Source organism: Protomyctophum bolini (assembly GCF_963924005.1).
Source record: "Protomyctophum bolini genome assembly, chromosome: 16".
NCBI classification, from domain to species: Eukaryota; Metazoa; Chordata; class Actinopteri; order Myctophiformes; family Myctophidae; genus Protomyctophum; species Protomyctophum bolini.
Genome location: NC_137877.1, coordinates 33,214,637 through 33,242,599, shown reverse-complemented (window position 1 = coordinate 33,242,599; position 27,963 = coordinate 33,214,637). Strand labels below are relative to the sequence as shown.

General features: G+C 43.0%; 1 protein-coding gene across 1 annotated transcript in view; it reads right to left on the bottom strand.

The window, feature by feature from the left end:
* Positions 1-14,568: 14,568 nt before the first annotated feature.
* anos1 (anosmin 1) overlaps positions 14,569-27,963 on the bottom strand; it is a 41,681-nt gene continuing 28,286 nt past the window's right edge. The window contains exons 7-14 of the mRNA XM_080785501.1: positions 23,807-24,012; positions 21,368-21,512; positions 21,043-21,189; positions 18,784-18,872; positions 17,417-17,588; positions 17,044-17,258; positions 16,212-16,353; positions 14,569-15,700 (exon numbers count right to left, since the gene is read on the bottom strand). Coding sequence (XP_080641627.1) covers positions 15,642-15,700; positions 16,212-16,353; positions 17,044-17,258; positions 17,417-17,588; positions 18,784-18,872; positions 21,043-21,189; positions 21,368-21,512; positions 23,807-24,012 — 1,175 coding nt within the window. The 3' untranslated portion in view covers positions 14,569-15,641. The remainder of the gene's footprint in view (positions 15,701-16,211; positions 16,354-17,043; positions 17,259-17,416; positions 17,589-18,783; positions 18,873-21,042; positions 21,190-21,367; positions 21,513-23,806; positions 24,013-27,963) is intronic.

The window sequence follows — 27,963 nt, the reverse complement described above, 5'->3', positions numbered from 1 at the left end:
AATAAAAAAAAAGAACTTTCCCAACACTGAACACATGAATCAGCCACACCGCAAGGTACATTAATGCAAGTAAATGTGAAAAAGTTGACACCAAAAGCCAGACAGAGGGCTTGTTTCCAGTTTGTTTTTTAATAAACAACCAAACTCAGCATTTTTGCCTGCCTATTAGGCTATTTGTTCGGTGGAAACTTGATCATGAAGTTGATAAAAAATATTTTAAAAAAAGTAGTGTCCATGTAGCTAGCTACTTTTGCCATGTAGCTTATAGTGTAGCTTGCTATAATTATCTGGGGATAGCTTTGTTGTAGTTGAGCTATATTTAATAGAGAGTAACTGGTAGTGTAGCTTACTACATTTTCCAAGTAGCTTGCCCATCACTGGGCATACGTACACCAATGTGAGACTAAACCCTGCTTGATGTAAAGTTGAGTCCAGTACAGCTGTGTTGCATCAACTATAATCACAGTCGCCTATGTGTGTGTATGTGCACCAACTTATTTGTCAACAGAGCAGAGGGCTTTAGCTTTCCACATTGGGGTGTGGGGCAGTCATGGTAAAAAACAATACTGACCTTATTTGAAACCGAATTGAATAACTTTGCTTTTATGTACCGATTAAGATGAATTGGAAGTCCATTCCAACGAACCACCAGAGTGATAGTAAAGTATTGTCAGAGTTGCAAAGGATCTGCGATGCATTATGCGCTTCACTTGGAGGACGACATGAAAGGCACTGTCCTCGTATTAGAACTGCTGGGGAGGTGAAGGATTCCCCTCAGGAAAAATCAAAAACACACCCTTCCCACTGCCAAGTTGACAATAACTCACTGGCCTGTCAATCCTATTTTAATCAAATTACCCAAATATTTCAAACGATCTATTTTGAAATGGGAAAGGGAGTACGTCACGTTCCACATTAGAGAAGCTGTTTTGAATCAGATTGCTCAGACCATTGTCTTTGGAGCGTTGCTTTAAACAGGACTCAGGAGGTTTAGATGAGTGCAGGGATGATCTGAACCAAGGGAGGGCCTTGGCAACATCACATCAACATTGTACTCGATGTGATGGGGCGAATGCTGGCAAAATGCAGCGCGAATAATCTCAAGTAGTAAATATACTCTGAATCAGAAAGGGGGAATTGTTTGTTTGCTTAGCACATGTGGCTCTTGGCTTTGTGTGCGAGGTTCATGGGACTTGTCAGAGTTTATCCTCATCCCTTAAGAGAACATGCACTTATTGGTTATTGGAGCTCTGCGAAAAGCCAAATAACTCAGCTCTTCATGAGCCAATGAGGCACTTATGTTTGTTATATACACTACTAGACAATGTAGAACCCTCTCAAGTCAGAGTTTTATTTCATTCATTTCGCAGAATAATTTTGAACGTCATCTTATATTTTATTTTAGCGGTTTCTTAACCAATGGCATTTTGCCTTTCCGATATAACTGACAAAAAGGAAGCTGTCCTTAAACAAGCATGAGATAAAGTCTGATAATGCCATTCATCCCAGGGGTGGGACAGGGCTAACATTCACCTATCATCAAAGCATGGAAAAAGAGCGATCATTTCCCCTCTAGCTGGACTGTGTAAACCTCCCTAACATGTACGCCATATGTTCCAGCTCCTCCTGAGTGTCATAAACGTGTTGCAGGCTGCAGGGCTACAGTGGCCCGTCCCGACACCAAATCACACACGGGTCCCTCAGCTCACCTAAATCTGGGCTACGCTCAGCACCTCAACACAAACGGAACTGTTTATGTTGCGAGCAACCTCCAAACTGACAGGAATGAAATTGTGCATTCAAACAGGGATTTATGATTTGGCTGAAAATGTTCCTAGGCAAGGTTTACCTAGCCACAGTTGAATGCCACACTCATCTTATGCTCATTTAATGCTGAAATGTAATTTATACACAGACACTGTGTGATTGAATGATAACGATATCATCAAAGATGGTAAAGTGCTATTAATGAAATGAGTTATTTGCAAGTGATGTAGTGACGTGGCTGGGCTGTGAGCGTGCAGCTGTGATGCAGATGATGGGAGATAGTTAGGGAAAGCTGCATTCATGTGGTCTTATCATGAGACTGCTCTCCCAGTGAGTTATGGCAGGCTGTGGCCTACTGCTCTCCCACCCCTCACCATCAAACGAGTCCAAGCTCTGTCTCCGACCATGCTGGGGCAACCATAATGCTAGTCCATGCTGCAACTCCGCCATCACAGATGTCATGATTGAAGTCCAGAAAGCAATAGATGTGGCCCCCCGTAATTTATTTTACACAATACATTTGATATATTTGGCTTGACGGACGCTTTGTCCAGCCTTTTTGCCATTTTCTCTGCCAGACCAAAGGCCGGGGACGGGAATTATGTATTTTGGCCATGTGTGTGCATGCACACATGGCACACAAACTGCTGGACTGATCCATTGCCATTTTTGTGCACACTGGCAGTAGCCCAGTAACACTTAGGACTGACTCACACCTTTCGATCTAGCATACAACATTGATGCATGCTAGATGTATGAGACTTGTTTACTGATGCAAGCTCCCAATGCATTTCCAATTGAAGTCACATGGTTTGACACAACATTTTTGTTGTACGGCTTTCGGCTGTGTTTCGACTGCCCCCCACCCCCTCATACAACACAAATGTTGTGTCAAACCATGTGACTCCCATTGGAAATGCATTGCGAGCTTGCATCAGTCAATAAGTCTCATGCATCAGCTATACATCAATCTGTTGTGCACGTGTGAGTCAGGCCGATTTACATTTACATCCTGGCATTTAGCTGAAGTCCAACCTCGGCACACACTGATTACACTCTGTTCAGGAGCTCCTGCTCTTGTTCCACGTGGTCAGAGAGCCGGCTGATCACGTACTGTATAGTCCAGGTCAAATTACTTTTTGAAATCGATGAAGCACAGTACAGAAGTCAGGTTGTTCAGCTTTAGGTGCCGGGATTATGTTGGAGAGAGAGACCACATTTCAGGCTGCTCATTGTGCAGTAGTAGAGCAAGGTTACAAAACTGTAGGAGGAGGTCATCTTGTAGATCACAGCCTCTGTCAACATTGGTTTTCGCCCTGGCAAACTCACTGGCTGTGAAGGGACCATCTATTATGGTATGTCTTCCTCAGCTCCATCTGCTGTCATGCCCAGCAGGCATTGGAAGTGGTTGAACCAGGTCATCACCCTCTCCTCTGAGCCGTGTCCCTCTTTAGTCCTCTTCCGCCCAGCCATCTCGTTGATGATGACCCTCCACGCTGCCTGCACTCGTCGCATCCTCTCCACCAGTTCTTCCCCTTTGATGTTGTCATATAGGTACTGAAGAGAAACTGTTTGGCTTCATTCTTGCGTACCAACCCCAAAAAGGTTGAGAAACAGTAACACTGCTCTAGGCGGTATAGCAGAGTAGAAGGCTCCTCTGTAGAAGAACCTTCTGTGAGACCTTGTAACAAAATTGCTTCTCAATTTTGGTGTAACAAAGAAATTTGCCAAGATTTATTTTTTGCATTAGGGCTGGCCTCAAATGCCTGAGCATTATATTGGCATTAGGATCTCAATTTCAAGGTTCGGACATTAATTTGTGTGATATATATCAAAATAGGTTACATTTAGTCAGAATATCACTATCATAATAGATAATGTCTGTTTGCAATTTATGACGATTGAGCACATTATTGTTAAGGCTCTCAGTACCTGCACCCAGCACATACAGAGGTCACACGGTGAGACACTAGAGGGATGGGAGGGAGTCATTTCACCAGCTAGGCCCTCTGTTTGACATCATGTTTTCTTAATGAAAGCCAGCTGTCCACAGCATCACTATTCAACTTCATACCGGTATTAAAAAAAAGATAAAAGTTAGTGCTCTAAACATGTCCAGATTCCATCGTGCGCCACGGGCAGAACTTGCCTGCTCGTCAGCATATACAATCAATGGTGCCTGTGATCATCAGGGTGGAAATGAGCTCTTAGGACAGGAGACTAGTGCACCCCCGCACACACACATGGACACACACACAGGACATTAATTTATAAACATTGTGGTTTGCTAGAGCCATGTGTTTTCTCGGCCTGTAATGTATTTAGAATCAACTGTCTTAGTGCAATATAAAATACATCATATTACACTTGTCTTTTCTTTTTTTTTTACTAGTGGAGTCAATCGCCTGAACCCTGCTGTCTCTCCCATGTTTTCTGGGTTTAATAGTTTTTGCTTCTGTGGCCAATGTTTGGACATTTAAGCTGTTCTTTTACAGTGTAATCAATTTCATGCACCCTTTTCAACTCAGGCCTGTGTTGTTTCCTCAATACAGCAAATGGCTTTAACAGAAGTAACACAAAAAGAAAAAAAAGAAAGAAAGAAAAAGGGGAAAGGAAGGGAAGGGAAGGGAAGAGAATGCACGCCCCAATGGATACTTTATGATTAATAATGACCCCCAATGCCATCTTATTACTCATAAACAAATAGCTACATTTATTAGTCTGGGTATAAACCAGATGTGAAGTGATCCCTTGCAGGCCTCCCATATGGAGAATACTACAGACAGATGGATAAGCCATCTGATAGACAGCTTTATGGACATGTACTGTATATATACTGTATGCACACACACACACACACACACACACACACACACACACACACACACACACACACACACACACACACACACACACACACACACACACACACACACACACACACACACACACACACACACACACACACACACACACACACAATGTAGTATTTTTGTATAGCAGGGAAATAATGGATTTATTAAGTAATCTTCCAAACATTGTTTTCCTTGCAACTATTTCTCCTTTGAGGATGTTATTTGATCTATCCTGTCGTGGAAGCATTGGTGCTAAAGCATACCGTTTACATATCATTAAATCATTCCTGCCATACCCATAATGCACTTCAAATTAGAATTTACGGTGGATCTGAGTTTTGGAGGCATTTCAGGTGGATATCGCAGGAAACTTTGTTCTCCCTTGACAGAAATTGTTTCAACATCCTCTATGTGGATTCCGTCTGAACCCAACCCCTGACCTCTTCCTTGTCCCCGAGCCCAGGTCTTGCCCTCCCACTGTAGCCCATCCTCTTGGGTGCTGGCTGACCTTTGAACTTTACCCCGCCTCAGAGGCTAAGCTACCGTCCGGCTCCCTGACCCCGCACGTCGACTTCACAGGAGAAAAAGAACCCGAGACGCAAAGTTGCCCCTCGCCACTAGTCACGCCCGGGGATGTGTGGAATAGTTAAGAGGCGACACCAGCCAATGGTCCCAGAGGTGCACAGATGATGAAACGATTAGAAAAGTCAACTTTGTGTGATCTACCCATCAGGTGAAATCAACAGAAAACAGCCATGTCACAACCTTGGACTGACCACTCTGAATGGATGATGACATCATTCCAAGATCATGGGTAGAGACCTTCCTAACTTCATTAATTATGACTGGGTCACTTAGGTCAATATTTGTTTATTCTCAGGAAGGAGCATTAAGGGGATTAGCACTAATCAGAGAGGATTATAAGTGGCTATTACCCAGCTGGATGGTACTTCTTGGCACAATCTACTCACTTTGTACGCCTGTATAGAAGGATGTTTGGTTAGGAAAGAGGGATGCGGATAATGATTTCTCAAGGGAGGCTTTCTTTGCAAACGCAAACATAAACAGGGCTCTCGGTGGACCTCTTGTTTACCTTTGACCCAACCTCAAGCAATGGCAGGTTCTCCTAACCGAGTGCCCAACCACTCTGCTCAACCAGGCTGGCCAGATGCATGGGAAATATGTCGCACAGAGACTTGGTGCATTTATAGTTATTAGATAGATGGTGCTTGGCGTACAATTTAGCTGATGCTCTTATCCAGGGCAAATTACAAAGAGGTATATTCAGGTTATGTGCCTGAATTTTCCTTTTTGCAGGATTGTACATATACTCAGCTGCTGCTATTCTCCACATAACGCAAGGTGGCGGGTCCTCTGTGTCAATCTGAATAGATGAAAACTAAAACTCTCCAATCAGGGAGAATAAAAAACCACACACATGCTGAGCCGCAAAGGCCAATAGAACAGGAAAAAAGGAAAGACAAAGAAAACAAAAATAAATATCTGTCCATCCTTGGACACGACTCACAACAATATGTTTGCCTCAGTGTCCATGATGCGTTGCAGTTTATAGTTTTTCTTTTAATCTCAGCAGTCACACAAACAGACACACTTATGAAGCGCTGCGGCACACTACCCTTCCCCAGCCGATGACTTCTGTAGTTGTGTAATGTGTAACATGCATGTTCTCAGGTCTATCCATGTGATCTGGTCTTCATTAGACTTTAGACTGAACATCCTTGCGGCCTGACAGCAGAGAGCCTTTCATGTGTCCCTTGCCTGGTCCCACTCACCAGAGTCTAACCAGAAACACGCCACAGCCCAGGGCGAGGTCAGAGTTCTCACCACACCGCAGCATTAGAGCAACATTGCCTTTCCTAATGGAGAGGGAAACACTCGGCTTATTTCTCATCAATCTCACATACAATATATCCCATCTCATCATGTCTGAAGAGTGCCAGTGCAAATGGACTGGGCCCAGGTGGTAGTGATCTACAGAGAATGCTTGGCTCAGCCTGCTGACCTGAAACTCGCATGGGAGTAAAATTGGGAGTTTTCAAATTGTTCAGGTTACAATCTATGTCATAAGAACAGTATAAAGGGAAAGTTAAAGTCCATCCTTTTTTCTTTCTTCCTCCATACATCAAAGATGAAGCAGGATTGTGCCTATCATCAAAACCTAAACTCTGCTGATCCTTACTGGGGTAACGTTACAGTTGTTCTTTCAACTATTGCAGGTTGACCCACAAAATATGGGGTTCCGAGATTTGATAAATAGTGAAGCATGCCTCGTTGCAATGTTAATCTGCAGAACGGGTGAAAACGGGTCAGAGGAACTATGTGAGAAACAGGCTATCTTTGTCGTTCTCCTCAGAATAGAGCCAGTGTTTTATTCCCTATTGTAATAAAACAAAATAAGCCAAATGTCAACCAGCAGTAAGGCAGGGTAAATATTTAACTTACAGATATTATTTTAAGGGGACAAATGAATAATACCGTTTCCATAAATATCTGTTTGAATTTGAAAGCAATATCCCCCAACTTTCACAATGGGGATGTAATGACATGCAAAGTGAATAAGCCCTCTCTGGGTTTGTACCATCTGAGACAAAGCTTTTTGTCCTGATGACCAGCCTTTTATTTAGTTGTTGCAGCTTTTTCTTCTTCCCTTTTATGTCCTCGGAGACTTGGATTTCCTGCACCGTGCCTCGAAAGAAGGCTGGAGGCCTTTTGTTTGGAGGTTTTCACACTTGAGGGCCGTGGTATTTGGTGTGTGTAAAGAGGGACTGTGACAGGCTGAAAAGGGAGAGGGTGGGGCTGGCACGCACAGAAAGGAGCCTTGGCTAAACACTGTTGGCTCCTGGAAAAGAGAGGAGGATTAGCGTGCACAGAGTGAGAGGAACTAATCTTCTGTGACATAATAGAACTGTACATAAACAACAACCCTGAGAAGTGACTGACTGAGAGGGGCTGAGTGTGTGAGAAGCAGGTCCAGAATAATCAAGCCTGATTAATACTTAGTTGTATCTGTTATTTTTGCCACAGGACACCATGGAGTATCATATTAGCAGCCTGTTCGCCAGAGAAAGCGCTGGCATGTACATTTCTGCAAGCCACACGATTGCATGTTGACATTTTTCAACTGAAAACACGTTGCATATCAGATGCAGCCCATATGTTGCCAGGTCGGGTATTAAGACAAGTGCAATTGATTAACTGATTCCCTTCCATGCAACACGAACGGCGCTGAGTCGTCAGTGTGGCCATTGCACCACTTGGCATGGGCACTCGCTTGCCGTGGGCATTTGCTTGGCGTGGGCACTCACTTGACGTTCAACTTATCTGTGATCTATTTTTTTTCTTCTCTGGTGATTGGGAGGGAATTATGCATTAGGCATAAATAGTAAAATCCAGAGAAGATGAGACTTTCCCACCTTATTAGTAGTTGACTCAAAAGAGACCTAAATAATCTCATAAAAGCATAATATATGGCACAAATGTCCCTTTGGTGATCTTAGCCCATTTAGACCTGAGGCCGAAGTTCTTATTCAAATTTTTAATTAATGAATAATTGTGTTGCTACATGTAGTATAGCAAGCAACAACTAATGAGACACAGAGGTGGCATCCGGATTGAAATGTATAACAATGCATATAGGTTGCAACAGGTCTAAATGGAAGGGGTCCTTAAAAAAAGTCTATTCTACTCCGTTTGTGTCTCATAGGAGGGCTGTGGGCAGTTCAGAAACCTGTCCACCAGTGATGGGAATCCAAGCGAATAGAAATTGCAGGCTTTCTATTCCTGAAAAGTTGCAATGTAATAATAGAAGCCATCGTTCTCTCGGAAATATTTAAAAATAAATAAATATATATATAATATATATATATATATATATATATATATATATATATATATATATATATAAATAAATAAAAATCTCGTTAAAAACGATGCCTGCCTAACGATGATGTCATGGATCATGGATTCCATTCCAGTCACCAGAAGCAGGGGTTTGTGTTACTGTAGGAGGGGGCGTGTTCGACCAAATTAATATCAAATATTTAAATATTGAATCAAGCAAACTGGGGTGCACACAAAAGCATGAGTAGAGATGAAAATGACCCCAGAAGTGTGTTGCTGAAATTCCCCTTCCCTGTAAAACTCGGCACTGCATAGTCATTGCAGAGAATCTGCTAGGACAACTCATATCCCCCTCCCTCTGCACAAATAGACACGCGCACGCACGGTCTGAGGAAGAGCTTCAGCTCGAAACATTACCACTTGAAGTAAAAGATCTATCTGGGAGCAGAAATTGGACTCTTTTATTCTTGAACTATCACTGTTTTTGATCCATCCGACACACAGCCTATTTATTAGGTTGTAGATGTCCATGTCATTTTGTCTGTTTTTCAGCCTCCTTTGCCATGTCATGATGAAACACAATTTTAGATGCAAAACTTGCTTTCAATGCCGGGGTATATATATTGAATAGTATAGACACACTGTATTGTAATTAGTGTGCATGACTTTGTTAGCTGAAAAGCTTCTTAAACAGTTACAGTATGTAAACTCTTAACATTATGACATTAAACTAGAAAAACTGGCCTATAACCAGTGCTGTACCCATGTGGACAGAACGTTTGACATTGGCAGCCTGGTAAAGCTAATCGTCTGTCTGTTCATATTCAAGGCGAGCCAGGATTTCGGTCTGAAACAGGAGTATGTTGTTACAGCATTAGTCTTAACCAGGAGCCAACGTCTCTTTGGTTGTCCAAAACCCCATGCATGCCAGGATGTCCAGCACAAACACACTAAACCAGACCACCCACTGGTCCAGGCGGAAACTTAACGGACTATATACAAATACATTACAATCAGATTATCACAATGCAAGTGTCATTTATCATCATCAAACCTTCCTTGAGCAATGCACTAAACAACCATCTGCTTCAGTGGAGCTGCTCAGTGGGTTTTCTTTATGGGTGTGTGATTACACAGAGGACTTTGCAGTTGTGTGTATGAACACAAAGTATTCCCTTTACTAGTAACCTCCCATCCCATAATAATTGTAAACTTGCTTGGATAATTGCTAAAAAAAATATAGGCTATTGGATAAAGAAGATCACAGAAATAGCAGGGTGAGCAGCAGAATTTGTCTCCGCCAGGCCGTGGCAGCAGGGCCGGTTCTAGGCATAGGCGAACCAAGCGGTCGCTTGGGGCCACAACCACCTAGCTTCTTAATTTTGATCTCAAAGTGCACCAGATTGAAGCATTTTCATGGCAAATTTACAGATTTTAGAACCGGCACTGCGTGGCAGAGACTATGATTTTGCTTCTGTCCATATGTCCCATCCATCCATGTACAGCTAATCTGTGGCATTAAAAAGAAATAGATGCCTCATTGCATGCATGGCTGCTGCAGCTAATTGTAGTGATGTGTCTCCAGTGGTCTAAATGAAAGGGGTGCTTAAAAAAATTCTATTCGTGCTGCGTCAAGTGACTACTGGCCAATCACAGCGCCTCTTTTCCGTACTTCCGCACATCAATTCAATCCAAGGGAGCTTTATTGGCATGAGAAAACAAACGTGCCTCTGATTGGCCTACCGAAAGTCCCCTTCTTGCTTGGCAAGCTTCCGCTCATGCTTCCCCCTTCCGCTATGTTTCACAAGGAATCTCGGGAAAGATTGCCTACTCTCGAGAAGCACACGCCCCAGAGACGAAGGAGGCCTCTACCTTTTTATGTCTATGATCTCCGACCGTCACTGTTCAACGTGAAACTGTGCAAACACTGTCACAATCTCCCTGGAGGCCAGAGCAGAACCTCTGCCCCAAATCTTTCGGCCTATTATAGCACATGTTTTTATAACAAACAACAGAAAACTACAAAAAACACTGATACTGTAATTGTAGATCCACATCAGTATTCAGATGAACATTTGGAATAGATGGATGTTAGTTACAGTATGTCAGAGCCAAAAAACTCTAGCTTGAACTTGGAAGGAAATTGCAAAATCACACATAAGTCGAAGACAGACGCACATTCCAAATGATCGATGGGTGTTATGTTAAAGCCCAGAACCTCTAGTCTGGGCTAGCATACTAGCATACTCACAATCACATATAGGATAATTGGACCATGAACCACATACACAGAACAGATACTGTTCCCTGTTACAACTCACTATTCAACGGCAGACGACAACATACAAACTGTAGATTCACATCAGCGTTCAATTCCAGAACCAGAAACAGTCACTTTAACATGTTGAAGCCACCCAGTCATTGGGTTCCAAAATGACAACAGAATCACATTAGTATAAACACAGCATACAACACAAGCAGCAGCAAAACAAAAACAAGGTTCCTACCTTGAGCCATCTTCTACTTCAGTGGTTTTCAACCAGTGGTCAGAGGAGGTTCCAGGTGGTCCCCAGCTACTCTCTAGGTGGTCCTCAGACGAGCCCTCCATCGTCGTTTCCAGTCATCCCGGTTCTCCATACATCTGGCCAGTTCGTTGGTACTTTGCGCTCCTGCGTCGTTCTTGAGTACATCCACGTATGTTAGCGTTGGACGTCCTCGTGACCGGTGCCCGTGTGTTGGTTCCCACAGCACTAGTTTACTGGCTGGCAGCTCTTGGTGTCTTTGGCAGTGTCCTGCTAGTCTCATTCTCCTGGCTGCTATTTTCTGGGTCACCCTTGGCATTCCATCATACAGAGTTGTGTTTGTAACATGTGTGCTCTTATTGATGTTGAGTACTGCCCGCAACATTCTGGTGTAGCACCCATCGAGAGACTTCTGCAGGGTTGGCTTCAAGGTCCAGCATTCACTGCCATATAGGAGAACGGACTCTACCGTTGCGTAGAAGAAGCTTAGTTTGGTTTGACAGGGGAGGTTGGAGTTCCATACGCTGGCCATGCCGTTTAGGGCCCTCCATGCAAGGGCCTTCCTCACTTTCAGGTCTTGTTCGGTGGAGTTGACCCAGCTAAATAAAAGAGAGTTGGTAACCAAATGGACCCTTATTAGATCTCCAACTCTTGAGAGTGTAACATGTGTTTCATTTTACGCTCTCAATAGTTACATTATTGTTAAACATCTGCAATACTTAATTTACAAGAAGTCTACAAAATTAGAGAATGTATAGATGAATTGTTAATTGTTATTGTTCCAGGCCAAGGCTTCATCCATTAGAAATGTATTATAATCGCATCTTTGATGTAAAATCATGCTTCTTCCAGCTCAGAAGCATTTCTAAAATCAAGTTCTTCATTTTGTCATCATTTGCGGACGTAGAAAAAAAGTAATTTAGGCTTTCATTTGATTGTATCTCATACATAATACTACACTGTTGTCTTGTCACAACGCTGAGGAAGGCCAACGAGGCCGAAACGAGTATGTTGTGCACTCTCGTCAGAGGTAAAATGCATGTGACATAATGAGTGCTGGCATTTTCTTGATTTCATCCTGTATCTTCGAGCCTTGCACCATGAAGGATTTTGTTCTAACCTGGAGTGCTGAGGGTTGTTGACTGCTTCGGCAGTACTTTTTTGCTATGTGAAGAGTGACAAAGTCCTGGGCCGGAAGTTGGCTGAATGCACTGGACTCAGCCCAGGTTTAATAATCTTAAATTCCTTTATTTTAGAACGTTTTTTAGTAATAGTAAAACAGAGACTTTAGTTGTGTCACTGTGTAATACTTTAAAACAGTTGGCATGTTGCACACATGCCTAGAATTGCTGATATTTGCGCCGCCCTCGTTGAAAACAATGTTCAAACTCCAGCTTGTCAAACTCCAGGGCTGCATGACCCCTCAATGGCGCAACTCTCTCAGCTACTGTATAGGCCTACAGTATGGCTCTGGATTAGACAAGTTCAATTGGAAGCGACAGAAATAAATGAGCAGACAAAATTGGAACTTTCAACTGGAACACTATACAAATGAAGCTGATAAATGGGGTACTCAACTCACCAGACTTGTTTTATAGAGCAAGCTTACACCATTTGTTCTTACCAAATAAATTAATTAAAAAAATCACTTAGGCCTACGCTACCTGTATAGCTCACCTGGAAAATCAACTCGCAGTACAAACGTCCAATGTAATCCATTTAGTCTTGAAAGAAAAATAATTTAGCCAGCTACTCTTTCAACTGTCACACACGTGATTCAACTGACCACAGTGACTATACTCTACTTCCATGAGGAGTATAAACGTTGCATTATGCTATAAGTTGTTTATTTCACTCTTTTACAATTGTTTGTAAACGTCATGGAGTTTTGTGAAACACGTCAGCCTAGTCTAGTTTGCAGCCTGTGTGTGGAGAGGGGGCGGGGAAACCGAATGATTTTAAAGGGATAGTTCACCATTTTTGAACTTAAGTTACTAGTATGAAATACTTGCCATTAATATAGTGGTTGCAACTGTATTAATTGATTGCCCGAGTCCCATGGTGGGAGTTCTTCTCTGGTTTTGGTGAATATTAAGTAGTTCCGGTCATTTTGAGGGGGGCACTGGGGCCACGCATTAAAAGTAAATTTATCTTGTATTGTTGACCTATTTCTTAAATATTAGCACAACTAATAAAGTTTGACACCTGACCCCCTCTCACATGGAACTATTTTTTGGGCGTAGTGATATGGACATAAAAAATCACACCTGTGTGAAGTGAGGGGCGCTAATATATTCAAGTCTATCTCATGTTGATCAGGTGATGTAATGGTGATGTAAAACAAACAAACAGTGCAAACACAAACATTAAACGCCATTAACAATAAAGGGACAATATGGCGTAAACGACACGTTATGACGTAAATTTTCCCTTCATTGTCAATGCGAACTAAAGACAAACATTAAACCTGTGTATAGGAGGGGCGGGCGCCCCTCAAAAACATAGTTCTGTGTGATATAGATCAGATAAAAAATGAACGAAGGTTGCACTATATGGTAGAAATAGGGCAACAATACAATACACTAGTTTTGTGAATTTATTTACTTTTAATGCGTGGCCCCGTGTGCCCCCCACAAAATGACCGGAACTACTTATATATTTCACCAAAATCAGAGCAGAACTCCCACCATGGGACTCGGGCAATCAATTAATACAGTTGCAACCACTATAATGGCAAGTATTTCATACAGCTTAAGTTAAAAAAAATCTGAACTATCCCTTTAAATTAAAGGGACTGCTAGGGCGTGTCTACCAATAAGCATTTTTTAGATCAGAAGTTTGTAAACACCGTCAGACAGGATTTTGTTATATTAAAAAGTAAGATGAAAATAAAACAAATGTATAAAGAATTGTATTACTTAGCTTAATTACCGATTGGATTGGATTGGATTGGATTGATCAAAGTCACATTACACTCTCTACAGTATTCAACGCCCCTTCTTGCAATAAGATGGTCTATTTAAGCTGCCAAATGTACTTCATTACAATATGCTTGTGCTGACTCCTGCCACTCCCCCATACAGTACATTCATCACCCCCACATCCACCTGTAAATCTCTAAAGTTACCCTGGAAAATGAGTTCATGTAGATACTGTCGCTCCCTGCTATCTCGTTTGGGCTCATTGAGGTGCATGCTTGCACTTGCAGGGATTGACCAGTTTATAGCCCATAGATGTCAAAACTCAAAATGAATTATGTATCTTTCAATTAAAATAAATCTGTTTCACGCCCGGCCTTCTTGGCGAGAGGGGATCCAACCTTTGTTATGGTACATTCACTCTAGCTTGTAAGTTAGATGGCCTGTTTATTTGGACTAGTGGAGTGCATGTCTCAGGCTCCGGGACCCATCAGTGAATATGCTGTGTTGGGAGTCTGGCATTCTGTTACTTAAGCCAAAATAAGCAACAGCAACTGCCAAGTATTCCAATGCTGGGAAGAGAAGCATGTCTATTGACTGCTCACAGTAGGCTACTCTCAATTAAACAACATGGCAAAGGAAGGAATAGGTTAAGGATTATTTTATTACTTAGCAGTTTGTACAGATTCTACCATGGAAAAATAACATGTAACATAAGACTGTATTTACAATTCCATTTTTACAAAATGTCTTTACAAGATTTTTTGCCAGTTCAAAAAATTCTAGACTAAAACACACAAAACATACACATTCACACACATCCAAATCAAACATTGTAATACACACATAAATAAATATAGACATTCACTGACTGTTCCACGACAAATATTTCTACAGCCAAGAACATATACAATTCATCATTTCCACACGTTATAATTTCATTATTAAACATTACATATTATTCCCCATATAGTTCTTTGTTAATCTGTTAATGAAATATTGGTAAAATAGTCAAAAGAGGTAACACAGACATTATTTCATGCCAACAGAACGCTAACGTTTGTCATGCAAAACCATTACAAGCATTCAATTTGAAGCTAGTAATTCATTTACAGTTCAAAAATCAAATGTACTTCTACATGCAACATACTATGAGAAATATTCTGGGTTAGACTACAATTGTTTTAGTTACATTATTCAGTCAGTACATACTGTATGCCTAAGCGCCTTATTAACAGGTAAATTAAAAATAAATAGATGAATCTACTTAGACATTCCATTTTTGATGAAAAAAAGAAGATTGTTTTACAATTCTATGGCATTTCCCTCCATTTATGTTCAAGTGTCTTCAATCAAGTTGCCAATAAAAACATTTAAAAAAAAATCATGTCCTGGACTGAACTGAAATTGCTAATGTCCTGTTGCCATGTAAACGTTTGATGAATTGGTGAAGTACATACAAAACGAGTCCTACAGTTTGCATTTGACTATTCAAACCAGCAACCAATCTGATGACGTTGGTCAAGAGAAGGGCTAAGAAATAAAAGCATTATGTGCTCTGGAGACTGGAGACGAAGGTTCCATATGAGAGAAGTGGGGGTGGGTGGGGGGTCAGTTCATGGTCTGTTGTGCAGTGTATTCCATTTATTTCCACACTGTATTCCTTCCCTGGTAGACAGGAGAAAGGAGCCATTGGTTGGGCTCCCCGTGGGGTCTGCTCAGTGTCTCTCTACCGATGACTTCTGATGATGAGAGTGGTGCTGTCTGAGTCTAGGTCCTGCATCAAACACAAGATCAAACAACAACCATTGAAACCATGCTAAACTAGACACATCCATCTTATTCAGCCATTTGATTGGTCGGTGGCAATCACATGGTCACAGCTTGTTGTTATAGTTAACTATAGAACTATAGTCATCGGTTTGGCACTGTGAATATGGTTACGTTTAGACATGGGTTAATAACATTAGGTACAGTTAGTATGGTTACATATAGACATGGGTTAATAAGGTTAGATTATCTAACCTTATTAACCCATGTCTAAACGTAACCATATTCACAGTATCTAACTTAGATACTGTTAATATGGTTACGTTTAGGCATGGGTTTGGTTTTGATTGATTGAATTTATTGTTGGATGGGATTCCTTTACCAATTCCGTCCGATGGCAGAATATCAACTAAGAATGAACCCAGTCAAGTGAAATCTATTGAGTACATTCCATGATTCCAAGAGATATGGACCGCGGTAACTGTGACAACAGCAGACAATGGCGGCTTGGTACTTACGATGCTGAAGTACAGGTAGGACGCTAGGAGTCTGGAAGGTCTTAACCGTTGCAGGACCCTCCCCTCCACTTGTTATGACCTGCACCTCCAGTCTATAGTAGGTGGCGGGCCGCAGGTTGGACACCACAAGCAAGTTATGATCCTAGAAGAGAACAGCAGGAAATCAGCAATCGGCGCAACACAATAAGATTCAGAATTTGACTGAATTTGAATGAGCACTGCTACATAAACCTGGGGGAGTATGAACTAAGTTCTCTCTTTGCACAAACCATAGACAAAAACAAAGATGTTTTTTTTGTTTTTTTTTCAATTGTTTTTCTTTTTTGCTGCCAGCCTGATAAAGTGTGCAGTGGGTGGTTTTATTCATAGATGAGCTCGGCAGGCTGGGAGGTGCAGACAGCCGGAACGTGTTGTTGATAGAGCAGATTATGTAGAATAGGGGGTTTATTTTTTATTTTCAGAGAGCTCACTCGGGATGAAAGAGGAAGGAGGGGAGATAGATTAAAAGGTAGAAGGAGGAGAACTTATTTCGGAACACAACGCCCCTCCATCAGATCTATCTATCTGTCTGTCTGTCCGCGCGCCACTGCTTATCACAAGATTCATGCAAAGAGGCTACACCAGTAACACCCTCACAACTGACAGATCCTGCATAATGAAAGGCTTAAGATAGCACCTCTCTTCCTCCAGTACAGGACAGCATTCACCATTCAGTTCAAACGCGGCAGCCTAAGCAATTTCCACTGTACTACGTCCAAAAAGCATACAAGCTGCAACATTCTGATACAGCCAATGCTGCACAGTGATTACAGAAATTGGAATTAAAACTTACTGGGGGCAGGATTTGGGACTGGGAGATTATGCTGTTGGGGAGGCTATTTTGCCGGCTCTCTGTGGTCACCTCAGCCCATGTAACCTGAAAGCCAGTGATTCGCTGGTGGGGAGCCACCCTGGACACACGCCATAGGAAGTTACCAGTGATGTTCCCCTCGCTGATGGAGAATGAAGCAGTCAGATTCTCTGGCTTGGCCAGCACCTTAGGAAGCCCTGAGGAGAAAGAATTAATTCATCATTCAATATATACAGCATGGTGTGTGAAGGCGTGCAAGGTCACACGCAGTGACATTTATTTACCATCCCTATGTGAGCTCAGGCAAGGTCTTCGCTCGGTGGCTACGGTATGGTGACTGAATGCCAACACTCACCTCCCTCCCCTGGGCAGGGGATGTGTTTGTGAGTCTTGCTGCGGATGGTGGCGCAGGACGGCGTGAGGAAGGTGGTGCTCTCGTCCTTGGAGCGTCTCTTGGACTTGAGCATGTGAACGGTGACTTTGTACTTGCAGGAAAACAGCAGGCCGGCGAGGTTGATGTAGTTCTCCTGAGCCAAGAAACACATTATTCAGCCTTGATGACTTTGACATGTCACCCAGGTCAGGTCCCATGGAGCTTCAGAGATAATTAAATACACAGAGAGCCAGGGAGGCTCACATTCCCTCTTATAGGCCTAAGGAACATGCCCCACATTACAGGGCCACTTTGAACACTCACATGGTAGGGGTTAAGCCGCTATTCTTCCATTCAAACTGCAATACAAATGATGATTTCTTTTTTATGGCTTCCAAATGTAGCACAAACACAAGAGGAACTTAATAAAGATGATGGAACCAAAGTGGATTCATGTGTAATCATTTGAAATGAGAATGCCATGGAAATCCATGTTAATGAATTCTGTGCAATTCTAATACTCATTTCAGACTTTAATCATCTATTGATCTAAATAAAAATGCCTTTCTCATCTATTTTCTTGGAAACAAAATAAAATCCTGCTGAGTGGTGGATTTAGATCTTGCATTTGTAATAAAGCGGTTCAACATTAATGGGCCATCCCAAGAGAAGGGGTGTGTGTGTTTGTGTGTGTGTGTGTGTGTGTGTGTGTGTGTGTGTGTGTGTATTCTCTGATATGAAACAGCTCTGATTAAAAGTGAATGAGGCGCCATGCTCTCACACAGGGGTCTATAAGCAAAGGGCTGGAATGCTTCCCAGTGATCTATAGAAAAAGGATGTATATTTCCTAGCAACCGGGGAGCTGGTTCCTTAAGAATGCATTGATTGCCAGGCCTCTGCCATCCTGTATCAGACTGAGCCCAACCAGCCAACCCTCCCCAACCCCCTGAACCTCTCCCAACCCCCAAACGTAAAAAAGAAAGCCCCCCATGCAACAAGCAGCATGGCCGGGGCCGTTGGAGGTGAATGGTCACCCATTCCCGGAAACATTGTTTAAGTAAATGCGTTTTATTGGCCAACACACCACATGTCTGACCACACGACTGAGTCATAACATCCAAAATAACAGCCAGCGATTTGCGCTGTGCAAAACCAACACGACAGGGATTCAGACTCCCAACTGGACATGTTTTCTTTAGAGGAGCTGCTCTCGAAGCATTAGACAAAAGGTTATAGGCACGTGCTTTGCATAGCACTATAAGCTTGCACGCGGAGCTGTGGGTTTCAGCACTGTGCTCTGCGAGGTGTCTCTCAACCAGACAGTCTGAAGCAGTGAATTAGGGACTAACCTGTGTGACAGACTTCTCAGGTCCCCGCGTCTCATTGTGGCTGCAGTACTCTGGCATCCATTGGACATGGTAGCGACTCACCAGGGGATCTGAGGCAATGGGGGGAGGAAGAGACAAACGAGAATATCATTCAAAAGGAACCGCATGGCAGAAACATACTACAAAGCGCCCATTGAACATAAATCAGATATGATATAAAACTCGGCCTAGATGAAAAATGCATGATGGTATCTCACAAATCACAACACCACTCTGCGTGAGATCTGTTCATTTCATCGCTTTCATCGCAGATGATCCGGATAACTTATCTGCCTCCAAAAACATGACTGCATTTCCGTCTCGCAGTGGTTCTTCTTAATCCAAGCATTAGACTATCAGCTGCAGCATGACTTTCCTTTTCCCCAACGTTTTCTGCCTTTTATCAACCGAGAGGCCATTACACAGCCAAAAAAACATTCCTCGCCACAACTGCTTAGGGCTTTCGCAACCTCATCAGCGGAGCGCCCATGATGCTTGCTGGGATGCCAGGTTCGATCCCCGGTTTGCAGCTGCAGCTTTCATTTCATTAGCGTACAGTAGCGCCTCATTGGCTAATCAGCTGTGTGTTTATCCTCCCCTCACCCACATCTCATTCTACTGGATTTATTATTCATTCTCCTGTGTCACATGGATGTGCAACGCCTCTCCGATTAATAATTGAGTTCTGCTGCGTTAGCCCCTTGGCGTGGGCCCGTTTGCGGTAGGGAGATAAAAGAGGTCCTTTGAAGGCTTAGACACAGATCTGGCACTCAGAGCCCCTGAGCTTTTTGGAAGCAGAAGAGAGGAATTACAGGGAAGCGGGAAATTGGAGAAAAATAAACAAGATATGCGTGGCTGGGTCTGACAGGGGTGTGTAGGGGAGGGGGGGTGCTATGTAAAACAAGAATCGGTACATGGAAATCAGGTAGAGAACAGAGTCCCGGCAATGGTCGATAAATCATGCCTGGGAGCTGGCTTTAGAAGTGCCGCCACTGCCGGACTGCTGTCTATTGTCTTGCGTGCAAGATAGACAGTGATATATCATCTATGTCAGTGTACAGTAAAGCTCTCCTACATCTGGCGGAGGCACTCAGACAAACCAGGTCCTGGTCCAGATCTGCTTGAAGCCACGTTGTTCTGATCAGTACCAAATAAGACAATGAGTAAAGGAATTTAAATGTGGCTTGGTTAAACGGTTGCTTTTCTGCAGGGATTTCTGTATTCTAAGCCATCTGTGTGTGTGTGTGTGTGTGTGTGTGTGTGTGTGTGTGTGTGTGTGTGTGTGGGGGGGGGGGGGGGTCTTCCATTAGCCCAGCGATAAGCATTTATACCGCCTGTTGGGGGTCTAGAAACAAGCCACAGCAAAAGGAGCTGGACCAGGATTAACTCCTCTCTACAACTCTGTGGTTCTGCTTGACCCAGTCACCATCACTCAGCTCTCTGAGTCCTGGCCAGGTCTGCTCACTGTTCTCGGCCAACATACCGTAGTCTCACTCAAACTCTTTCTCATTCACCTCCTTCCACTTCTCACTCCTCTCTGTCTCTCTGTCTCTCTATCTCTCTCTCCTCCGGTGTGATTCAGCAGTGGGTCTCTGCAGCTCCAGCACCAGGCCTCTCTCCTTTAGCCAGCCCGCTGCATTCTTGACTCTGGGATGTGGAGCTTGGCTTGGGCGATGACATATATTAGTAACATAACATAGACCAGTGAATGGAACTTGACAGGTTACCCTTGGAGCGCGCCTTTCAAGGTTTCCATATTTCCACTCTGGTATTAACGGAGAGAGGCTGGGGAATGGATGCTGCTGGGACAGACATTCCTATAGGCTTTAACCCCTCTTGGGCGCTACCCGTGACTGTTTCTGGGAGCTGGTGACGTCAGGTCTTGTAAAACAAAGTGGACTGTTTCAAACAGCAATGTGAGGGTGAGGATCTATTAAATACAGCTGTCAATAAATCCCATCACACGGCTGCTGGCTCCCTGTGTTTATTGTTCTTTACTAAACAAGAGGCTCGGCTCTAACAGCCCATGTGCAGGTTTACGCTCACTTGCCCAGCACTCACATTACCCAGACACACTGTTTCATTTAGTTCTTCTATGCCATCCAGTACCAGCTTCACAAAATCAACCTTGAGAGTCCCACCTATCACAGAATTGATTAGGGCATAGAAGAGTCAACGTGATTAATGAGCATAATTAGTTACTAATTGCAGTCTAAGTAAACCCATGCAGTACATGCATACCTCCGCGGTTCTTCCAGTAGACGCGGACCTGCAGTTGGCCATCCTGGTAGAAGGGTGTGCCCACCTCAAGCGGTCCAGAGGGGCGTTTAGCCAAGGTGGAACTAATGGGATTAATCTCCTCTTTCTTCAACTTGCTCAGTGATTTGACTGGAAAAGAGAAGAGGGATATGTTTACCGTTGTAGCTAGCATGTTAACAGAAGCACAGTAATTTCTTTCTGTAAATCCATGTTAGAACTCATTCTCATTTCAGAAATGTATGTGAATATTATAATATTGCAAAGTCAGAGACTGATGGACCAAACATTAACCATCTGTAGTCTTCACCTGAATCGTCATTTTGAGCCGTACTGAATTGGAGAGAAGCCTTGGAACTCTTCAGGCGCACCTGTCCCCAGTAGGCCACTGCCTGCAGCTCCACGGTGTACGTGCTGTTTGCCTGCAGCCCCTCCAGATCCACCCAGCTCTGAGCCTGCAACAACAGAAAACAGACGTGTCTCACTCGGTGACAACGGGGAACGGCGCACTGTCGCGACCATCGTTTAGAGCCCAGTCGCTGTCCCGTCAGTAAGCCTAGTTCAACCCAAGCCTGGCCCACGACGGGTCCCGGCCGGGCCTGTGGGAAAGCCTGGTTTATTGGAAACACATGTGGAGCTGAGGAAAGCATCATGGTGAGGAGATAGCCTTCAGGGCCTCCTCGCTGTGTGTTTGACTTCTAGCATTCCTCCATCAGCATGAGCTTGATGAGTCCTACTTATTGACTATGGTTGTTTTGACATTCCGCTGCCAGCGGGCCGCTTTCAAAGCCCCGAGGTGCCAAAGTGGAAACCAGTAGTACATGTGTCAATAGGTGTTTGGTGTCTCCCACCTCTATGTCCACCGTGCCACATCTGCTACGGATTTCAATAAGCTAATTCAGAGAAGACTCTGTAGACTTTACCGTCTAGACAATAGACCTTTCTGCTCAGGTTTGATGACATGCTCTTCACAGAGATACACAGAGGAGTCTGCTATCAGTTAGCACCTCTCTGCATATATAATCAGTCAGTATTTTCTCAAATTGAGGTCTTTTGACATGTGCACTACTTTCATCAGCACTACTAGTATATGTTCCCAGTAATAGCCGGAAGACAGAATGTGTTTCATAGGATACAAAGATTTTTGTTACTGTAGGTGTGTGGGTCAATTTAATTTAAAGGTGAATCAATTTGACCAATTTAAGCACATCTATTGTGGGACAATCCAATCAATATGCATCAGAGTAGGACTTTTGTTGAAAGTCATCAGTCAGACAACTGAGACTTTAATTTATGGTACCATCAAAATGCAAATGTCAAGCATTGCTACAGTGTAAATCAAACAGAAATGAAAATACTACTAATATTTTGTATTATGTGCTCTCTAAGTGCCATCCCAGATACTGCAATACCTTGCAAAATAATCTCTAGGAAGGATTATGAAAGTCTCTACTATCTCAATATGAGCATCAATATTAGCATCATTCATGATGGAAATGTATGCTTGTTACAAACAATTTACAATTTAGGCATTTAGCAGACGCTCTTAATCCAGAGCGATTTACATTAAGCAAGAACAAAAATAAAGCATGACATACATAACAAGTAGTTATCATGAAACATGCGTAAGCTAAGAACGTAACAGTGGAATATCTATATAATGAAACTGTACATAAGTGAAGTGCTATGTCTACATAAAATGCTATTCTAGTGCTGTCTACATAAAATGCTATAAGTCTGTATAAAATGCTATCTAAGTCTACATGAAGTGCTATCTAAGAAATGAGAACAGAATAACGTGGACGCTATAACTATGCCCAGCTTTTCGGGTTTGTCTAAACACAAACATTGAAGACAAAAGTGAGGACGCAAATTGTGATTGGCCGGAATGAGATGATGCACAGTATGATGATAAGAGTGCCCCTCAATTCACACGGGTGTGATTTTTAGTTACTGAACACTGATCACTTCACGCACTCATGATAGAGCCATATCTGTCCATCTATGGGAACACAATTTACAAACAGAATGTTCATGTCTGCTGGGGACTAGATTATATTTATGCATGAAGATATTCATGTTTCATGGGCATGAATAACCAGTACACTTTGAAGCTATTCAGATCTGTCTAATATGCTTATGCCTTAATTAGAATCTTCCAGGCTGGTCCCAGGAGACGTGTAGCCCAGTTTGGGAATAGCCATATTACACAAGCAGAAACAGTGAGAAAGTCTCTGGAATACTTCCCAACTGTTTGGCTAACACATATCTAAATAATAGAAATTCTGACAATAAACCCTTAGATATCCAAACAACACAGGGCTACAATTAGATTTATATCACTGTAACTGAGCCTCAAATTATGTTGTGTTTTCTTTGAAAGTTAACCACACGCTATACTGGGATTGTAATCAGTTGTTTGAGGAAATGCAGCAATGACTAGGGTACTGTGTGGACCCTTGAAAGAGTGATAGCCCTATGCGTTTATGTAATAAAATGCAACTGCGTTTCCATGTTTATGGTTTTCTCATCGCGAGCCTGTGGTACATATTTACTGTGATGTGTTGAAGCTGTGTGTAAGGGGGCGGGGTGGTTGATGAGATGGGCTTGGACACGTCCCAGTGTTCCTAGAGAGAGAGAGACAGAGAGAGAGAGACGGAGAGAGACAGAGAGGGAGAGAGGGGGAGAGAGAGAGAGAGACAGACAGAGAGAGAAGCACAGGGCTAAGGGCCACGGGGGGGAGGATCACCTCGTTGGTGGTCTTCCTCCTCTTCTTCTTGGACGGCACCATAGACTTGCCAGGCACTGTCCAGCTCCAGAACACTTTGTAGTGATGAATGGGGATGTCGGGCTCGCCCGGCAGGGTCCAGTTGAGCCGTACCGTCACCAGACCTTCGTCGCCCAGCGTCATGTTGGTGACACGCAGGCTGACAGGACTGGGCGGGGCCGACGGGTCTGAGGACATAGCAACATGCAACAACAATCAACACACAACACACACTCGGTCATCATCGCAGAAACAGCTGTGGCCCCTTTTGTAAGCCGAACTGAAGACATGGAGACAGGCTGTCTCTTGTGGCATGACAAATACTATTAGGACCCTGGCTGGATTTGCAAGTCAAATGCATCAGAGGCCTGTGTGTGCACCTTTCATTGCTTTGCACTGCAGCTGTGTGTGTGTGTGTGTGTGTGTGTGTGTGTGTGTGTGTGTGTGTGTGTGTGTGCGAGTTGGGAGGGGGCTTATGATGATGGTGTGCAAAGTAATTAGTCCTCCATTGACAATGTGTCATGAGGTGTTATGACAGGTGTCATGTCACGTCCATGACAGCGTTTGGCAGCGCAGAGAGCACAGGTCAGAGGTTAACAAACACATGCTGCTCACTTCAGCTCCACATTCACATTCCATTACTCTCTAGTAGTCATACTACTAACTTATACAATGAGTGTGTGTGACGTGCGTATGTACTGTGTGTGTGTGTGTGTGTGTGTGTGTGTGTGTGTGTGTGTGTGTGTGTGTGTGCGTGTGTATAAAGTAGGTTGTGAACCCCTCCAGATGGACATGTTACCCAGCCTGCAGAGGGCTGCCAGGTACAGTGCTGATGTCAGCCTGGCGTGTGAAGAGAGGCAGAGCCACATGCCAGACTCCGGGGAATAGACCCCCTAATGACAAAATTGCCTGATTTATACTCCTTCATATGACGGTGCCCTATGAAAGAAAAATGGCAGATCTACAAACTCAGAACATGTCACGATGCAACGTGTCGTAAGCTTGCCTGTCTTCTATAAATCAGGCCAAAGCCATTGAAGCCACATAGTTAGCTGCTCTGTCTCCCGTGCCTTCTCCCACCTGTAACACATTTAAAACACAATTGGACGCGGTGGTTTCACCGTCCCAGCTGATGCTGGCAGCGCAAGATAAATAAGCGGACAGGTTTTTTTGCAAATTGCCCTAACAAAGTTTGGTGCTGGCGCAAAATTGCTATCAGATGATATGTCTGTGCTATGTAAATAACGATGGCATGGTTGACTGGTGACGAGCTCATCAAACCCATGACAGCTCCCATCAATCTATCAACGTTGTGCCACTGATTGGACTGATTGGGGGATCGGTTTCCCTCCTTTTCCACCTGGTGTCTGGCGATGTCAGACAGCCCTCCAGAACACTCAGGGGAACACATTTATGACTTCAGATTGACAGAGTAGGTCGCCGACGTGCACACCAAATGCGCGGATGCTTTTTTAGACCACACAATTGGTACGTACTGGCATGTGCTAGTTTAGTTGAATCTGGCATTCTTCTACAACCCTGAGTGTTGATTTAATAACCTTAGAAATGGGTCCAGAAGAGGCTGAATTAACACCCAGCTGTATTCTTGCAATTTGCCTTCTGATGTGCCCATGTGTGTTGTGTATGTATGTATGTATGTATATGAGTATATATATATTTGTATATATTATTATTTTTCCCTAATGAATAACTGACTGTATTGTGTATGTGCTGCTCGCCCTTTCCTTTCCTTTTTTTTCATTGTTGTGTTTTTCATATTTCTTGTCCATTTTATTGTATTGTGCTTTTAATTTATACCTTTCTATTTTGTCTCACTTTATCTGTATACATTTACGATTCATCTTTATGTAAAAATTCACTAAAGAATGTTACTTCAGGATTCTGCAGTGTGAATGTGCATTAAATATCACAATTCAAAGAAAACACACTGTTTGATGTGTTGAGTGTTGATACCAGAATAGCAACAATAACAACTGTTTACTCCTTTCTTATTATTTTTTACTCTTGAAACTTTAGATGTATCTCTATAGAGCGTCGCAGTCCCGCCCCCTACCAGGGCCCAGGAAATTATTCCCCGTTCATTTTCCTCAGACATTTCAAAAAGTATTTATTTAAAGACCTTTTAAGCCTCGTACAAAAGCCAACTGGAGTTGTGACAAATCATGACAACAAACACAATTTTTCGGGCCGAACAAATAATTTGAAAGAAGAAGAAAACGGCAGGTTACACTTTTTTGTTGTTGTTTTTCTTCTTTGTAATTATTTGTTTGGTCCAAAATATGTATTGTTGTCATGATTTGTCACAACTCGAGTTGGCTTTGTACGACGCTTAAAATAAATTAAATAAATTAAGACGCTTTGAATAAATACCGTTTGAAATGTCTATGGGAAAAATGCATTGGGAATTATTTCCTGGGCCTGGCGTCGTCATGAAAGGGGGTGGGACTGTGACGCTCTATACTCCAATGTGGAATTGACCTGTTTCTTATTGCAGAACTTCTGTGACAACTGAATTTTCCTCATGGGATCAATAAAGGTATGTCTGTCTATCTATGTTTCTATCTATAAATGCATTGTATCTCTCGAACCGACCAACTCATTTACTCAAAACCTGGTGTGTGTATCGCCCAGGATGGCATGATCCATTTAAGTGACGTGCCGAGTGGGAAGTTGGTCAGATCATCAGTTGTCCAAAATATATACAGTATACATCCATAAACTCTGCGTCTGCCTTTTATGCCCATATATGGAGATCCCTGATATCATCAATATGGCATCCTAGTACTGATGTAGACTGTGATAATGGATAATGGAGGGACATACTTGGACACAATGGGCATCTCCTTAGACTAAAGCTTGTTTATTTAATCAGACAAACACCAAAAGCCTGATTCGTGTAATCTTGTAATAACTAAACTACAATCTCAAAGCGTTTCGACGGTATGAGCGCGTCTCACCGCTGTACGACGAAGTATATAAATTAAGCATGAATTTAGAGAGGCATTGATGGCTCATTTATATTTAGTTGCGCAAGCTCACAATGTGTCGCACTGCGATGCGTTGTGAGCTTGTAGATCGGCTATTTTTTGTGCAAGACACAATGTGCAACCAAGTATGAATCCGGCTTGAGCCATTTCATCTCAATGCAACTGAACCGGTAGGCACACGGCTCTGCCTCTACTTGTCAAACAAACACACATCTGATGTGGATTGGTCGGAAAACCCAGACGCAATATTACATTCATAAACCTGTAATCCCTGGGAACCACACTACAATCAGCCAGAGCTTTAACGAATGCCATCTGCAGCTAGCTCTTTAGTGTCATTCAACGTGGAACATGGAGGGCAGTCGAGGAGTTCTAGTAGCGCCGTTGCACTGCCACCAGAGCTCGGTACCGCTAATCTGCAGCAAAGATCTCAAATAGGCTACGTTACCTCATTTCTGCTGGAAGCCATACAAAACGTGCATTCATTTGAAACCTGCAATATCCTGACTAATTCAGACATATTACAGTTTATGTGACCATAAAGAGGGGGGAACCCCCTCCTTTGATCTGGTTGCAAACACAGGAAAGCAATGTTCTGAATCTGCGCACCGGGCTCTTTCTCCTGATGTTCAATGATGTTCAACTTGGCGACGGCGTGAATTATAATTTCATTTTGACCATTTTTGGGCAACTTTGTAGAAACTGCTGGTGGTGGAGAAGTGCTTTAGATATGATGCACTGTCAAATCCAGAGATGTTAAACCTCTTAAGACCTATTAAACCGGGCTCATAGTCATCTATCAAGGGGTTTCTGAACAGCTCCCACCTGGATCAGACTGTTGAACAAGGACTGACCACCGCCTGGCATCAGATTGGCCATGAACTTTAAGTTTGTCCTTGTGTTACTGGTCCATACCCGTTAGGGGTTCAAAACAGCCAAAGTAACACACACGCACCAACACGCTGTGCAGTGAGTAAAACAGTGGCTATGTATTGAAATTACCTTAAATACTCTGGTATTAGCAACGTTTTGCTATCACCTGGTGGATTGGGACATATAGCGATTTCACTTACACATTAATGCATTTATGTCATGTTTACATATGCCATACATTTAAGTGAAATATAGCCT